Raw genomic sequence first — 16,891 nt, forward strand, 5'->3', positions numbered from 1 at the left:
GGCCCGGTTTCATTAAGAGCAGCAGGTGGCCCTTCATTTTGACATTGTAGTTCATGTGTTTCCTTCCCAAAGTGAGCCAGGAAAGAACTGAGGGGCGGAGGGTGGCAGTATGGTTTGAATTAAGCTGTTTATATGTGTTCTCGTCCAGTGACAAATGGCTCTAGTGACGGAGGAGCGTGGTTTCAATTTTCCATTTAGGATCAGACATCTCATGGCTTGGCCAGGGTCCTCTGGAAGTGGGCAGGTCATCCCAGCCATCTTGCGCGCGAGCCAGGGAAGGTAGTTCTTGACCATCAAACCAGCTCCACGCCTGCCCGGGCCACTAGGCCAGCCATGGGAAGAAGACATTCCTCACAGATCCCAGCCAGAGGCCTCTCTGGGATGTTCCGAATGTCCTTGGACACTTGTGCCCACACACACCCCTGCATGACAAGGCCATCTCATTTTGGGGCAAAACCACTTAGCACATACTTCTGTTTCAATCAACACATTTGGACAGAGCGGGTGGACTAGGCCAACCCTAACAGGGAGGGTGGAGCGGTACCTCCAGGTGGAAGGCAGGCTGGGCTTTTGGTAATTTCCGTCTTGATTTTCAAAGTCCCGCAGAATGCAAAGGCAAGCCAGAGACAACTTGAGTTGGAAGGAAGCTTGACAGCAAAGGTGCTCCGTGGGGAAGGAAGATCTGGGAGTCAGCTCAGCGTCAGACAGGCCTGGGATGAGGCCTATTTGCTACCCTTGAAGCCCCCACTGCTCCTCTGAGAGACGTCTCTGAACACTTCCATGCACCAGAACCTTCCAATTCAACGTCAGAAAAACACATCACATGCAGGCACCCTAGCTGCAAGGGAATCTGGGAAAGCCAGTGTCAGACACTCTAAGCTTCTACAGTAGGAGGGGCTCCATCACATGAAATTGAGGGGTCCCTCTGACTGTGAACAGCACGTGGTTTTAGGCCCCTGCTCCCCTGCTGTCCAGAGAGTCTGGGCGTGGGGAAGAATCAGACTCTTCCAAAATTTGCTGTGCATTCCATGAGATTTGGTTTCTGAGATGCAAGCCTCTCTTCCCTCAATTTATTTTTCTCTGCCAGGAAGTTTTATGCCATTTAGCTATAATTTCCACTAAAAGGAACTAGGGCTCCTTGGAGAAATGGTTGGTTCTCCAAGGCTGGGACAAGGAAAGTACAAGATGAGCCGGGAACAGCTTGCTGTGCCAGAACATTGTGCCGGAACGGATGGGGCCATACCAGAGCACACAGAACACCTCAGATCTAGGGGGGCTTGAGCATCAACATCAAAAATGATAGTAAAACATTGCAACCCACCACGGAGAACAAGAATTAATGGATCTATCATCAATTGCATGTATATATACATACATATGTGATATAATATATAAATTGCATATAAATATATAGCATATTTGTAAAATACACGTGCATGTGGATAAACAAATGGAGAAAGGAAAACCTTTCCTTATTGGACAGTGGAAAGTAAACACAGGAAGCATGAAATTACAGAAGTCACCACTTGGCAGCCACGATAAAATAATTTGTTTAGGCAAGAATCATCCACTGAGGCTTAAACTTGTGAGAAAAATGTTATGGGGTATTGAATATATCTCTCCATTAGGTAATTATTTCTTACAAAAAAGATAGGGCTTCGCAGTGGAGAAATCTGGCCGGCAACGCCTTCACCAAGTGGTCGGAATTAATGTCACCAGGGCGATAGGCAGGCGCCCCCTGCCGGTGCCCTGGGAAGCACGCTGCGGCCCTCTGTGGGAGCCCCCTGGAAAACATGTACCCTGCATCTAATATCGAGGAAACACTGGCTAAACTCAATTTACAAAGTATTTGGCCATAATGTTTTTTAAAATGTCAACACCATAAAAGAACATAAAGCGAGGAGCTTGTTCAGATTCAAGAACACCACAAAGGCCTGAAAACTTCATGTGATTCAAGATCTGAGATTTCCTTTTTTTTTTTTTTTTGTTTTAGCTGCTTTTATTCATTTATTTATTTTTTTGAGATTTCCTTTTGCCATAAGAGATTCCTGGGATAATCGGCAAAATCTGAAGAAGGTATGCAGATTAGATCACATAATGCATCCATGTTAATTATCTGATGTAGATAATTATACCAGAAAACATAAGCAAATGTCTCCTTATTACTGAGAGAATGTCCTTCCCCTTAGGAAAATATACACTAAGTATTTAGAGGTAAAGAGGGTCTCATGTCTGCAACTTCCTCTTAAGTAACTTAGAAAAGAAAATAATCAAGTAAAGGACAGCAGTGTTAATGCCTGGGGATTCTGAATGAAGTGTATGTGGAAATTCTTTACAGTATTCCTGAAACTCTTATGCCTCATCTGAAATGATGTCAAAATGAAAAGTTAAAAACTCCCCAAAAAGCTGGTTTAGAAACTCAGAAGCTAACCGAGACCCCTTGGCTCCGCCATTCCGCTGTGGTCTCCCCTCCCCCGAGGGAGAAGCCAGAATAATGGCATGAGTAGCCGAAGCAACTCCCTTATCTGTGGCATTTGTTATGTGCCAGGCTTCCAAGCACTTTGTTAAAAACTACATTCACTTGTCTGAGCCTCCTAGCAACCCTGTGAAGTAGCCGCTACCACTATCCCCATTTTCTATATGAGGAAACTGAGGCACAGAGAGGCTGAGCAACCCTTCCACAGTTTTCTGGAAACCCTGTGGCAGAGTCAGGATTTGAATTCAAACCTGCGGGTTCCTCTCCTGGTCCTCAGAAGGTTTCAAAAGTTCAAACTCTGACGGCCTGAAAAGAAAAAATAGAATGAGGCACTAAGAAGCTCTGGACCCAGTTCCAATGTGGAGAAGGGACAAGTTGACCAACTTCTGCTCAAGCAAACAGACAATCAACAGTGACCGGCCCCACAGTGACCCAGGCGCAGGCATGAGTTGATGCATACCTATGCTGAAGTCAAAAAGGAGAATATCTTCAAAAAAAATGAAAGAGAGAGAAATATTGCAGACAATTGGACATTCTATACCTGATGAATTTCCGAAAATCAGAGGGGTGGAAGGAGCTGCCTCGTTGCTTTTCCTTTGACCATTGCTCCTCTTCTTTCCTGGGACCATTGCTCCACGACAGGCTGGAGGTGAAGCTGTCGCCTTTCAACTAAGAGGACCTAGGCCACTCGGAGGATGGCAGAACAGGAAGTGGGAAGGAGTTCGGTCACCAGGACTTCCTGAGCACTTGTCCCAGGACTCCTCCCTTCCTCTGTGGGTGGGGCTCTGTTACATGCAGCTAAACGCATTTCAAATGGACGCTTTGACAAATAAAACCAAAAAGCACCCGAATTATATTTGACAAACATAATTAAATAAGCGAGCCCTTGAAAGACATGTGGGCTTATTAAATGAGATAGCATAAGCTTGGTGCCCCTCCTGGCTCACTTTGGCACGAGTGAATTTCTTTGCCATCTTCCTGTGTCAGGCACGGTCGCAGGGGCAGTGGGACACAGAGGAAACACCCTTGGGACCGCGGCACTAGGGGTGAAAGCAGGTGAGCTGGGAGTGTGCCTGCGGACGAGCTGGCCCGTTGCTGTCCAGCGTGGTGGCCGACAGGGCACCAGGGAGGCCTCCTGCCCGCCTCGGAGCCAGGCCAGGCGCTGACAGAGGGAATTGGTTTAAGGACCCGTCTTCCTGGCTCTTGGCTGAAGGCTGCTACCAGTTCAGCTGGCCAAGATGAAAGAGTAAAAGGAATGGCATGAGGTTTTCAAAACCTGTGCCTTTGGCATCAGATTTATTTTTTAAGGGTCTAAAAGATTTTTTAAGTCCCACTGGCAGTCTAGGACAGGTTTTGGCCTGGTGTGAAAAATTGGAAGGAAGATGGGTAAACAAACAAACAAAAATCAACCTAATAAAGCATAATGATTTGGGGACCACCTACATGGCTGTGGGGTAATTTTTGCTCTTGTGGAGTGCAGTTGCCATGGCTTAAGGATCCAGGATTCGACAGTTCCGTGTCACCCCTTCCCTGGGTCCCCAGGCTCCTCTGGGCAGGGCCAATGAAGGAAAGCCTTAAAGTTGACCTAGTCCAAGATTCTTCCAGTTTTTGCTTGTATTGTTCCAGGGATGGGTAGCTCGCTCCCTATTCACATGGGCCATTTCGTGTTTGAACACTTCTGCCAATTATAATGTTAACAGCAGAAAAATGGTACCAGGTGTTAATCTCAGTTCAACAACCTCAGGTCTTGAGTTTGTCAAACTGAACTAAGAGAAAAGTCCAGAGCCAAGACTCAAATTATGAAAGTTTATTTAGGAAATCACAGAAGCAGAAGAAGTGAGCCGTAGAAGAAATAGGCTCAGAAAACAAGTTAGAGCAAAAGAAGGGTCCTTGGAGCTTAGGAGAGAGAGGAAGGAGAGGGGAGGGGAGGAGAGGGGAGGGGACGGGAGGGGAAGGGAGGAGAAAGAGAAGGGAAGGGGGAAGGGAAGGGAAGGGAAGGGAAGGGGAGAGGAGAAGAGGGGAGAAGAGAGAACGCCCCGGGAAAAGACGCGGATGGGGAGAGGCACAGGTTTGCTCCAAGGAGAGCCACACTGGGTCCTCCAGCCTGAGGGCTTTTATCTGGAGGTGTCAGAGGAGGATCCCAATGGAATATTCATCAGCTTTTCCAGCTGTGTCTCTTTAGGTTGGTGGTCTCCACTGACTGGTGGGCACTGGGGTAGGGGGTCATCAGTCAGTGCAGCTGGTCCTGATGCCAAACCAAAGCATCCCTCTCCCTGGTTTTGCTGCTTTTCTGGGCCTGGAGCTGAAACACAGTTGAGGCCAGGATGCCATCTGCAGGAGTTAATGCTTAAGGGAGTGGTCCTGAGAGGGCTCGCAGTTTTGCCTGTTGCTAAGCACCCGGGGCTCTCCAGCCTGGGAACCCTCTGCCCCTGGCCCATTGTCCCTGCTCTGCTATCGCCCATCTAAAGCCTACTACAATAAGGTCGTTTCTGGTATTTGGTAGAAACCTGTATCCCACGGGCGTTAGTTCTGCCCTACAAAACAATCAGAGAAACCCTCTGTGGCAGCTGTGTGTACATACCAAGTGCCAAGCATGTCTCAGGTTTGACCTCATTTAATCCACATAACCACCCTTTGGAGCAGACACTGTTATTATCTCCCTTCTGTGGAGGAGGCTGCTGGTGCTCAGAGAGGTACAGCAACTTGGCTGGCATCACACAGCTGGTAAAGAGCTGAGCTGGGATTCAAATGAGGCTTGTCCTGTTCTGTCCCTTACACACACGCTGCCTCCTACGCAGCACACTTTTACATATTAAAGGCAGATCTCATGGCCCCCGGTTGTCCCCTTCCCACTCCAAACCTCTCTGTTCTTTCAGCAAGTGCTTGAGACAGACCTGGGTTTTGGCCGTGTGTAACGAAAGGGACCTAAGACAGGCCCGCTGCGACCCCAGATTTTCTTCCCAGATACGAGAGAGAACACTGTGGGAAGAAGTCCTGCCTTCCCACCTTCCTTCTATCTCAAACACCGAGTGTGGGGACAGCTTGTGGCATGGCACTGTCATGACCACAGAGGAGCAAAGAAAGGTTTGTAGAGCTGCCACCCAGGTGTGCTGGTGTCACCAAGTGGAGGCCCCTGAGTCATCTCCCCACCACTCCTATGCTGAGATATCTGGGTGTCTGTACAGTGACAATTCTCCCACCAAAACAAGTACCAGACTCCCCTGGAAGCTTGTGAACACTTGGGTGCTGGGCGCCCTCCAGAGGTTCTGATTCAGTGGGTCTGGGTTGGGGCCCAAGAACCTGCATTTTGAATAAGTCCTGGGGCCATTAGATGAGGTTTCCATTACCTGCAGCCGAAGGCATTCCAACTGGGACAAATAGGTACCACTTCCCAATCATGAGCCTTGAGCACTTTTTAATCGACAGCTCACCTCATTTCATCTTCACAGGGCTATGAGTTGGCAATGATAAATTTCTATTTTCCGGATGACCAGTCCAAGGCCCAAAGAGGCAAGCTGACTTGCCAGAGGTCCTGCAAGCTGGTAAGAGGGTTCCCAGGTCCGGCTCCCTGTCCGTGTCACTGTGTGTCAGAGTACACTCTGTCAGTGGGTCCCCAGGCAGTGCAGCTTGGGTTTCGGGCCCCACAGCGCCCAGCCTGAAGTCACACAGCTTCCACAGGCCTTCATCTCGGCTCAGATGAGGTCTGCGGAAAGGAAGCAGCAGCCCCTCCCTCCGTCACCACGGCCTCCCCTGGGGCCCAGCAGCTTTTCTGTGCTGCAGGTTTGAGGATGAGGAGCTGAGGCACAGGACGGTGCATCCTGGGACATCAGGACACAAGAAGGCTGAGGAAGGCTGCAGATTCTGAGGGAGGAGGGCCGGGAAGGGATGCTTTCTATTGCCCTGGGGGAGTGGCCCATGGGGGGCTCATACAGAGGGGTTGTATAAGGTAAAAGGCCCACCAAGTACCCCCCAAACCCCTTCTGGGCTGCAGTGTGTTAGAACACGTTGGGACACGTGACCGCAAGTCCATGGAAAGGGGGTGGCTACCTGGAAAGAAGGTGACTGTTATAGACTGAACTGTGTCCCCCTCAAGTGTTCACGTTAAAGCCCTAACCCACCAATGTGACTGTATTTGCAGATGGTGCCTTCAAGGAGGGGATTAGGGTTAAATGGGGTTATAAGTGTGGGACCCTGACCCAGTAGGACTGGTGGCCTTATGACAAGAAGAGCCACCAGGGACACATGCACACAGGAAAGGAATGCCATGGAGAAGGTGACTGTCTAGTGGCCAACGGGACAGGCCCCAGGGGAAACCAGCCCAGCTGCCATCTCAGTCTTGCACTTCCAGCCTCCAGACCTGGGAGAAATAAAATTCTGTTGTGTAAGCCCGAGTCTGTGGTCTTCTGTTATGACAGCCCAAGCTGATGAAGACGGTGACAGAATGAGGTTGAACCTGTCACCACTCACCACTGTGATGGCATGTGGGGACCAACAGTGTCAACATCACTAGGAGCTCCTGAGAAACGCAGACTCTCGGGCCCCACGGCAGACCCGCTGGACCAGAATCTGCATTTTGACAAGTCCCTCCCACCCCGTGTTATGCACCTCCAGCGACATCTTTTCCTGTCTATCAGGTGGAGGTCCCCGAAAGGCTCTGGAAATACCAGCAGTTATTAGCGTCTCCACACCCGTGCGCCGCGGTCCTTCCTGGTAGAAGGGGTGTAAACAACTGACAGCCCGTGAGGAGGTTGCAAAGGTTTTATTGTACAAACTATTCAGATTTGCCCATAAAAGACACAGCACAGAAATGTTTTAGAAATCAAACCAGTTTTACTGAAACAACAGCAATGTGGTCCCTGTTCATGCAAAGCACAATGTTTTTGTTTGTTTTTTACAATAAACATTTGTACATAGGAAGTAGTAAAATACATCATTTTTCATAGAAAAAAAGCACACATGTAAGCTGCGGGCTGAGTGAGCCTACAGACACTATGAAATGTCAGAACATGATGGAACAGAACTCTGGAGCCAACCGACACTCATCACTTGGGGGCAGGAGACCCAGAAACGCCACCAGCCCGATGGGCCATCTTTTTGTGGGTTAAGTGCCAGTGGTGCAATGGGCCTGTTAAACACAAAATTAGGGGTGGTCCCTGATTACAGGGCTTATAATTTTAGTCTTAGTTTTCATTTTCTGAAGAAAAATGTTTCCAGTTTCAAAATGTTCGTGAGGATGAAAAGGACACAATCTGGCTCTGGGAGAGGACTTTCCGTTCCAGCGATGGGCCCATGTACTGAGGCAGACAGGAAGCCGGGGACATAATTTAAAATGAGGGGGTCTACTTGCTCTGGAAACTCCAGATTCTGCCACGGGTGGGAGGCAGCAAAAGCAAACCCACTGACGTTCCCCCGGATGGTCACTGATTCCCAAATCCCACCTTGCAGGCTCGACACAGGCACAGCCACAGCCACAGCCACAGCCACAAAACGCTGGTGACAGGCAGAAGTCCAACACATAGTGTCTGGAAGTTTCCAAGTACCTCAGAGCTTTGGAGGCAACCAGACACAATGTCTGACAGGCTGACCAAACTCCTTCGCTCTGACATTTGGGTTGAACAGTCAGAACCTGTGAGTTACTGCAGGCCCGAAATGCACACAGCGAAAGCTCAGGCCCGCTCATTTCAGTTCTGTCCAGCAAGGAGCTTCATTGCTGATGCAGGCTCCCTGAAGTGGGAGGGGAGAAGCTATTTACCTTCAGCTTTTGTATTGATTAGGAATGCACTCAAGGATGCACCAAGTTTCCCCCACCCCTGCTGATTCCTTTGCCTTTGAAATATTTTGATGAAGAGTGAAATCGAATTTGAAACTGGCGTTCGCGAAAGCGATCTATCAGCCAGCCTGGTGCTGGAGGGTGGAATTTTACCTTCTGTAAAGGAACGCTATTTACAAAAGGGTATTTTATTTCACTATGGGTTTTGGTCTGGGAGCCAGAGAGCACCACACTCCTCGGAGCCTCAGGAACATTTGGCAAGAGTTGTTCCACAAAAACAGGAAGAGAAATCCTCCTAGAGTGTTACCCTCTCTTGTGGTTATTACGCCGCAGGACGATTTCATAACCACAGACTGCTCCTCTTCCCAGAGCTGCTGACCTCGGCGGAGAAGGCACTGAGGAATCCATTCCTCCCTCTGCTAAAAAATAGGTCATCCAACAGAAGGGGAATCTGCACATTTAATTGTCATTTTCAAAAAAGCAGCAACTGAACAGCACCTCTTGGGCTATCCATAGACACCTCAGTGAAACCGACAGAGACTAAGAGTTTCTTTGTTTTTTTTTTAAGTGGGCTTCAAACAGAATTGCTGGCGAAGCAAAGACCCTGGTGTGAACTATGACACACAAACCAGCCCGGGCTGGAGGTGAGCCGCGATGGGCGGGGGTGAAGAAAGGATTCTGGTTCATTAGTCCTCAATGGGACCAAACGTCACGGCAGCAAACAGACGGGCCACGTGGACGAACGGAAGGACAAAGACAAGATAAATCTCCGGAGTTACTACAGAACTCTAAAAAAAACCAGCACTGCTGTGTAGAGCGCCTGTCTGCTCGGGGCAGGGCGCCAGCCAGGACGGGGGCCAGGGCGGAGCCTGGGCCCCACTTCCCCAGCCCCCATGTGGCCCATTTGTCTGACCAGCAAACATTAAACTCGTTTTTCTCCATTGGTAGGGATGGACTGTGCTTTTACATATTTTAAATAACTACCTTCTACCCCATTCCTGAAACTCCCCTGTGTTTGCTCAGTGTGCCTCCTCCCACACCCCAGAAGGCCTCACGCTGTGAGCTCCATGTCTGGTGCTCCCTCTGAGGGTTTGGAATCCTCTCTCCCCATAGAAGAACACATGGGAAGGGCCCCCTTGGGTGACTGTGTGTGCAGGCCTTAGCAGGACCAGTCACCCGTTGTCCGGCCAGGCTCCGGAGGATGCTGTCTCTCCCCGGCATGGAGATGAGACGAGGCGTGAAGGATGTGACATTGAACACCACTCAGAGGGAGTTTCCTGCCACTCCACATCCCCAGCCCACCCCGAAATGATAAAATAAAAATAAAAAGTGAAACCCAGAAGCCCTCTGGAAGACCCCCCCCTTTTCCCCAGCACCAGAAGTTCACGGTCTGACAGCAAAGATCCGGAAGGCCTTTCCGTCTCGAGGGGTCCTCAAACTGCAAAAGAAAGAAGAGGACATGTTATCTGCAGAAGGACTTTCTATAGGCACTCAAACTGGGAAGGAAGCGCGGGGTGTCCCTCCGGTCCCCATGGTGGGAGAACCATGGCCGAGGGACACTTCCCCACAGCTGCTGGAAAGAGAGCCTGCCCCGGCCAGGAGCGGCTGGCAAATTCCATTCTCCCTGCCTGCGTCTGAATCTAGGTCAGGGTTGTTAAGTTATTTGCTTTAAACTCTGGGATTTACTGGCCCCAGTCTGTCTGAATTGAATTCGCCCTCCAAGACTTCTGCCTGATTTTTGCTAACACCTGTCAACCCAAATAGTGGCCATCTGGCCAACCGATCAATAGGATGGCGTTATAACAGGAACGCATTGCTGCTGTTATTAAAACAGGCACCTCGGCTGTGCTCAGGTTTTATGCCGAGCACTGTGCAAAGTGCTTCGTAAATGCCTTTTACCTTCCTCTCCAGGTAGGTGCTGTTAAGCTTCCCATTTTATTGGCAAGGAGATGGTGCGCTCATCCCCACGATCCAGCTTTAAATCATGGTGATCACCCCCAAAAGATCTTTCATGCCCATTTATGATCACTTCCCCTCCTTCCGGGCCCGAGCAACCTCTGTCTCTACAGATCAGCCCATTCTGGGCATTTCAGGTAAATGGAATCCTGCACGACATGGCCTTTTCTGGCTGGCTTATTTCACCAGGCATGAAGTTTTCGAGGTTCAGCGCTGTAGCAGCATGACCAGTACTTCATTCCTTTTTATTGCCAAATGATATTCTGTGATGAGGATATACCATATTTTATTTATTCATTCTTCAGCTGATAGGTATTTAGACTCCACCTTTGGCTATTACAAATAATGCTGCTGTGAGCATTTGTATGCAAGTGTGCGTGTGGACATTCATTTACAATTCTTTTGGGTGGAGACCCGGGTGCAGAGTTGCTGGGCTGTATGTTAAATGCCTATTTAATTTTTTAACTGCCGTGCTGTTTTCCACAGCTGCTGCGCCATTTTACACCCCCAGAGGCTGTGCCTAAGGGGTCCCCGTGTCTTCACACCCCTCTAACATTTGTTACTGTGTGGTGGCCATTGGCCACGGCTTTCTGTGCACAGACTCATTTCTCTGGCTTTTTGTTCAGCTGCATGGTATTCTATTGTATTAAAGCATTATAACATACTTAACTGAGTCCTATTTAATAGATACTTAGTTATTTGTAAGCTTTTGTTTCTGCAAACAATGCTACAGAGAACAGCCTTGTCTTAGACTTTTTGCAAATGTATGAGTGCGCCCACCCAAGGACAGGCTCCCAGAGGTGAAATTGTGGGATGGGGGGTGGGGTGCGGGAACTCTCGATCTGCACAGCTCGCCAAATCACTCTCCGTGAGGCCTATACCCACTGGCGACTCCCAGCAACCACGCGTGAGGCTGCCTGAGCAACCCGCAGGCCTGCCAATACAGCATGTCATCTGGCTTTTTGTTCTCAGCCAATCTAAACTAGGAACGGCATCCAAATACAGTTTTAATTTGCATTTTGCTCATTAAGAATGAGTTTGAGTATAAGATGAAAGCCCAGCCACAATTTCAGCGCGATTTCCTTAGAGCTTCCTGTCCAGACAAGAGGGATCCAGGCTGGACACTGCTGGCTGGACAGATGGCCTTGCCCTCTCGTCTGCTTGCTAAGGTCAGAAATCCTTGGGGAACACACTGCTGGGAATTCCTATCCCCCACCCTTCCCATGACAGCCTCAGGCTTTTGGCTACCCTGGGACTGAACTTTTGAAACACGGATCTGATAGGGGCCCTTGGCGAGATGGAGCTGTGAGGAGGGGCCAGGGGCCCAGAAACGGCAGAATGCTTGGCCTGGCGGCCTCGGTGTCAGCTGTCCCTGCTGGACCACGCCAGGGCTGGACTTGCTGTGTCTGCCTGGCTGGTTTCTGCCGGGTCCCAGGGCCCTCCTCAGCCCACCAGGCGGCAAGATTTCCCCAGATTCTTTGCCTAAATGAATAGTCTCGGAGAACCACCCAGAGCCACAAAGCACTTGGCTCTTCCGCATGGTGGCCAACCACATGGTGAAAATGACCAGGATTTGTGTCTCCTCTGACTTACTACTGCAAATTCTATGGATGGGGCAGTGGGTTCTACAATTCCCAGGGCCTCAAACGATGCAGGGACTGGTGCCATTCAGGCTGTCATCTAGACAGGCACCTTGAGCTACATGGAAGTCTTGCCTTGACCTACCCCACAGCCCTACTGAACAACTCGCCCACCTCGGAGGCAAGAGCAGGCCCGCTAACCTGGGCATGCATTTCTTAACACACACCGTGCGGAGGCTGCCAGAGGGGTCAGTGTGACAGTGCCGGGGGTCGGCCCCATGCACTGCCTCAGGCAAGGGACCCCCCAGTTTGGGTCCCTGGAAAAGCCTTTAGAGAGTCCGTTTGTTCATGCCTCGAGTACTTGCTAAGCACCGGCCCCTCCAGGTGAGCTGACGGGTATGCATGTTTGAAACAAGTGTGATCTGAGAATTATAAAATTATAATTATAATTTTATAAAATATAAAATATATTTATGTATATATATTTTTTAACCTATAAAATAACCTATCTTTCTAAATCTTGCCCTCTGATTGTTTTTGGGTTCGTGTGTAACTGCCATGCATATGTGAAGCGAGTGTAAATTGGCACAGCACATCTGGGCAAGTTTCGTAAAATGTATTGGACAATTTTAATAAAGGGTATTAAATAATTTTCATAAATGGTATTAAAAATCCCTTAGTCAGTTCTGAACAAACTCAGCAATTTGTCATTCAACAGTGTTTACTGAGTGCCTACTATGTGCTGGGCACTGGGTTTGGTATTGGAGACGTGTTACAGAACTAAGGGGGGTGCTTGCCTTCATGGAGCTTAGAGTCTAGGGCACAGGAGATAAACAGTTAAACACATGTACGCAGTGATTTCAGAGGGTGGTGGGTTTGGGGAGGAAAATAAAATCCAGGGCAGGGGGATCTCATCAGACCTGGGAGGGAGGGCGACTGCAGACTTGCTGGTAGGTGAATGCTTCCTCAGGGAGGTGGCCTTTGTGTGTGGGTCCGAATGACAAGGGGGACCTAGCCACAGGAACAAACAGGAACGGGAGCATCCAGAGTTGGGTACAGCATGCGCAAAGGCCCTGAGGTGAGAGTGATTTTGGTGTGCTCCGGGAGCAGGGGGCGGGCTGGTGAGGTGGAACGCTGCAACGAGGAGAAGCGGTACACCAGGGGGGTGCAAAGTGGGCGGGGCAGGCACCGGGTATAACCCCGTGTGTAACTCTGTGCAGTCAGGGGACGGGATTTTGTTCTCACTTCAGTGGAAAGCCTTCGGGGCCAAGGGTCAAACAGGAGAGAGACATACTGTGCTTTACATAAAGAGGTCTATTTGGCAGCTGTGCCTATTCTATGGGCAGGAAGTCACCTAAAGAAAGTGTTAATAAAGACACGGGCTCGTGCTCATGTCTTTGCAGCGCTGTTTACCACGGTCAGTAAAAGAGGAAACAAAACAATGCCCATGGACTGGGTAGAGGAACGGTGGTCTCCCCACACAAGGGACAGTGTCAGCCCCTGAAACAACAGTGTGGCCACACCAAGCAGGACTTGGAAAGACAGCCACACCCTGTGGCCAGCTGAAAAAAACAATTACAGAATGATACAGGTGGTATGAAACCATTCTATAAAAAAATTAAAAGTACGGTGTTGGTATGTAATCAGAAAAAGTTTGGAAGGAAACAGCAGAATGTGTATTAGTTCTTCGTGAGTGTTGCAGTTTCAGGGATAGTAACTTCTTAGAATTAGTTGCATTGTTTTTTTATATTCCTCTAATCTTATTTTAAAAAGAAGGAAGAAGGAGAGGGGGAGGAAGAGAGAAGAGGGGAGCAAGGAAGGAAAGAAAGAAGGAAGGAAGGAAGGAAGGGAGGGAGGGAGGAAGGAAGGGAAGAAAGAGGGAGGAAAAGCCAACATAGAATCCCCCTGTATAACTTGGGAGGAAACTAAATTGGCCTGGGAAGCGTTTGAGAATTTCCCTCTGGTTGACTCAGTGTGCAAGGAAGCTCTGATCTACTTGATGAGCTGTGACAAGGGCGCCGAGGGAAATGTGTCTAGCCTCAGGTGAGGTCCCGATCTCAGCCCTGGTTAATGATTCCCAACTTCTGGGGGCCATTCTCCCTGCCCGGGGCACCGAGCACCCGCAGCTCCGCCCCGCACACACACTCCTCACTTCCAACAGTTGCTGCCTCAGTCCTCTATGACGTCATCCTACCCATCCAACCTGGCAGTAACGGCATGAGATCTCTAAGGTTCTTCCCACTTCCAGAAGGGAACCAAGGCTCCGAGAGGTGACACCAATTCCTCCAAATGCAACACCTATTCCAGGCACAGCTGGGGTGTAGACTCAGGTCTGTCAAGGCTCTGGGCCCCCTTTCTAGCCATTATCCCGAATGAATGGGCTATAGACAGGCCACTCTGAACATGCCATTGGCTAACGCAGACCGAAGGGGGGGCTCAGATGCTGGGAGCCCCTCGGGGGGCAGGGGCCTGCAGGTCCATGAGGAGCTGCAAAGCCAGGGCTGTGTCCAGGGGCTCAGCCCTGCCAGCACACAGGACTTGGGGAGGAGCTGATCACCACTGGCCACCACACCGCAAAGCCAGGATTAAAGACAGAGCACAGCTGGCAGCTCCCGGAGCAGGGTGACCTGTCCTGGGAGGGACCGAGCAGCTGTCCGTGTCATCGTTGGTGTATTTCCCAACCTCCTTGTGAAATCTGTCTTAAAAAACGGTCCTGGTCTAAGAAAAAATCCTGAACTGGTATGCACACAGAAGTCCAGTTTCTTCCCAAGACCACTCAGACAAAGCCCAGCCCCAAACACGAAAGCTCTTCCGGACGCCCCTCCCTTCCTCTGCTGTCCTTCGAGTGGGGCCTGTCCTCTGACGTTGTCTCAATTCTGTGCGGTCACCTTTCAAAACTCTCAGGAAATCCTCTTCTACTATAGAAAAAGATCATTGCCTAAACAATACCGCTCTGAAGCAGAACCAGCTTAGGGCCTCATGCTGACCATTCTGTTCAGGAGAGCTCGCTGGTTTGTTTGATAGACTGAAGATTCCCTGAATCCGAAACGCGGTTTGCTGTGAATGGGCTGCCGTATGGCCAGAGCCCCTATCTCCCTTGAGACTGACTGTGACCAATCTAGGGTCCCAGCAGACACTGGGGACAGAGGCACCCTCTGGTCCCTGGTTGATTCCCACAATCCCTCATGGGAATAGGCTCCAGGGAAATTTCTCAGCCCTGGGCTCTATGCAGAGGGCGGCTGCGGGTCCCCCTAAACAAGGGGAAGACGGGACATAGCCACACCCAGATGTCCACACATCCACTGCAACCATACGACAAGGAGGCACCTCTGAACAGCGAGACAGGGTCCTGCTTGATGTGCTCTGCTCTCTGCACCTCCCTCCACAACGGGAGCGCCCTGTGCCCTGCTACCGTCCTTTCTGCATCACCGGACTCCCGACTGGATGCTAAGCCCCATGTGGGTCGAGGTCAGGCCGGGTTTCCTGCTGGGTTCTGGCACCCAGGACATGGTAAGGCCTGGCCAAGTGCAACGTGTCCAATGGGCGAGTGCATGTTGGAAGGGTGGACACAAGGAGGAATGAATAAATTCCTGTGAGGTGCGTTCCTCCTTGTCCTGACAGATACTCCATGCAGGTTGCTTCTTACAGTCACATTATTTAACCCTGCGTGGTTTGCAGCAGACCGAAGGAGTCCTGTCACAGAAGGAAGGGCCGCCGGTTTTATCGGTGCTCACCATGGGTCACCGGTAGGTGCTGTGTGCACACTACCTCATTTCAGTGTCATGGCGACCATTCGCTAGAGGAGGGACTGAGGCTCGGGGACACTGCCCACCCAAGGACAAAGCGCAGCAGGGTCCGGATGCACCTGCCCCATGTGCCCGCCCGGCCCGGCCTCTCCCCGCGGCACGTGCGGGTGGACCCTGTCATCTCACAGCCCCGGCGCAGCGCCCGGCACACCATGTGCAGCACGTGAATGACTCTTAATGGCAAAATATCCGAATCATGTGCAGGGTTGACTATGTGTACCAGGGACACGGTCACCTTCCCTCACTCTTGCAGTAGTGGCTGTCACCCCCCAGGGTGTGTCAGGACCCCGGAGGGCATGTCCCACACAGCCAGCTGACCCCACGCCGGGAGTCCTGACTCAGGTCTGAGGTGGCCCCAGAATCCGTTTTTCTAACAAGCCCCTGGTTGATTTGGGAGGCTGTTAGCCTGGAGAGCCCACGTTGGGATCCCCCAAACCGTACCACCACTCGGGGGGCAGAAGCTATCATTTTCCCCTTTACAGGTAAGGAAACTAAGGCACAGAAAGATGGAGTAACCCACGCAGGCGGCATCCACTGTGGCAATGCTGCAGAAATCACACCTCTCTGAAACTTGCGCCTCTGAACACATGGCGGGCTGCCACCACCGTGGGCTGGGAGAGGCTGCCTGGAGGAGACTCCTAAGGACAGTGGTGATGCAGCGGGTCCCTTGTCTCCGGGTGGGGGGTTGCGTAACAGTGAAAAGGAAGCCAATTCCGGAACCCCCTCTCTGTCCCCTGCCTCGCCAGACACCCGCCTGTGGGGGCTGCACAATGCGCCCTTGTCACAGCCCTGGGAGCCACTGGTATGACCTCAAGGGTAGTGCAGGCAGGGAACAAAGGCTGACCTACCACGACTGTTTCTCTTAAAATGCTCAACAGATTGGTGCCCTGGGATTTCTTTCCAGCCCGGCCAGGAAATTCCACCTCATCAGCTGCTTCATTTCCCTCCCATTAAATCAATGGAATTTCCCTTCATTAAGCTTTTCCCAAACAAAGGCTGCAAATGTTGAGGGAGAGATTGCAGGAGCAGTTCGCGCTAGCTGTCCGGGGCTGCAGCAGTGACTGCGCAGGGGCCCCTGGGAAGAAATGCATGCGGCTAGCACCCCTAGATTTTGCCAGGACTTCACACCTTCCGGAGGCTCCAAAGTGCTCTGGGAGGGTGGGGAGGTGGGGGCAGGCGCCGAGTGCCACGGAGCCACGAAAGCTGAAGCTTCAAGGGGCCTCGGCAGACTGTGTTCTTGACTCCATGCCTTCTCTAAAGAGGGGCCCTCAGATGTAGCCTTCGGCGTTCTCCTCTGTTATGA

General features: G+C 50.8%; 1 protein-coding gene across 1 annotated transcript in view; it reads right to left on the bottom strand.

Annotated features, from left to right (window-relative positions):
* Nucleotides 1-7,216: 7,216 nt before the first annotated feature.
* The window catches only part of CRISPLD2 (cysteine rich secretory protein LCCL domain containing 2), a 65,655-nt gene continuing 55,980 nt past the window's right edge, over nt 7,217-16,891 (bottom strand). Inside the window, exon 15 of the mRNA XM_037142409.2 lies at nt 7,217-9,684. Coding sequence (XP_036998304.2) covers nt 9,630-9,684 — 55 coding nt within the window. The 3' untranslated portion in view covers nt 7,217-9,629. The remainder of the gene's footprint in view (nt 9,685-16,891) is intronic.

Source organism: Artibeus jamaicensis, unplaced genomic scaffold, assembly GCF_021234435.1.
Source record: "Artibeus jamaicensis isolate MK-2021 breed Jamaican fruit bat unplaced genomic scaffold, CSHL_Jam_final contig_464, whole genome shotgun sequence".
Classification (NCBI taxonomy): Eukaryota; Metazoa; Chordata; class Mammalia; order Chiroptera; family Phyllostomidae; genus Artibeus; species Artibeus jamaicensis.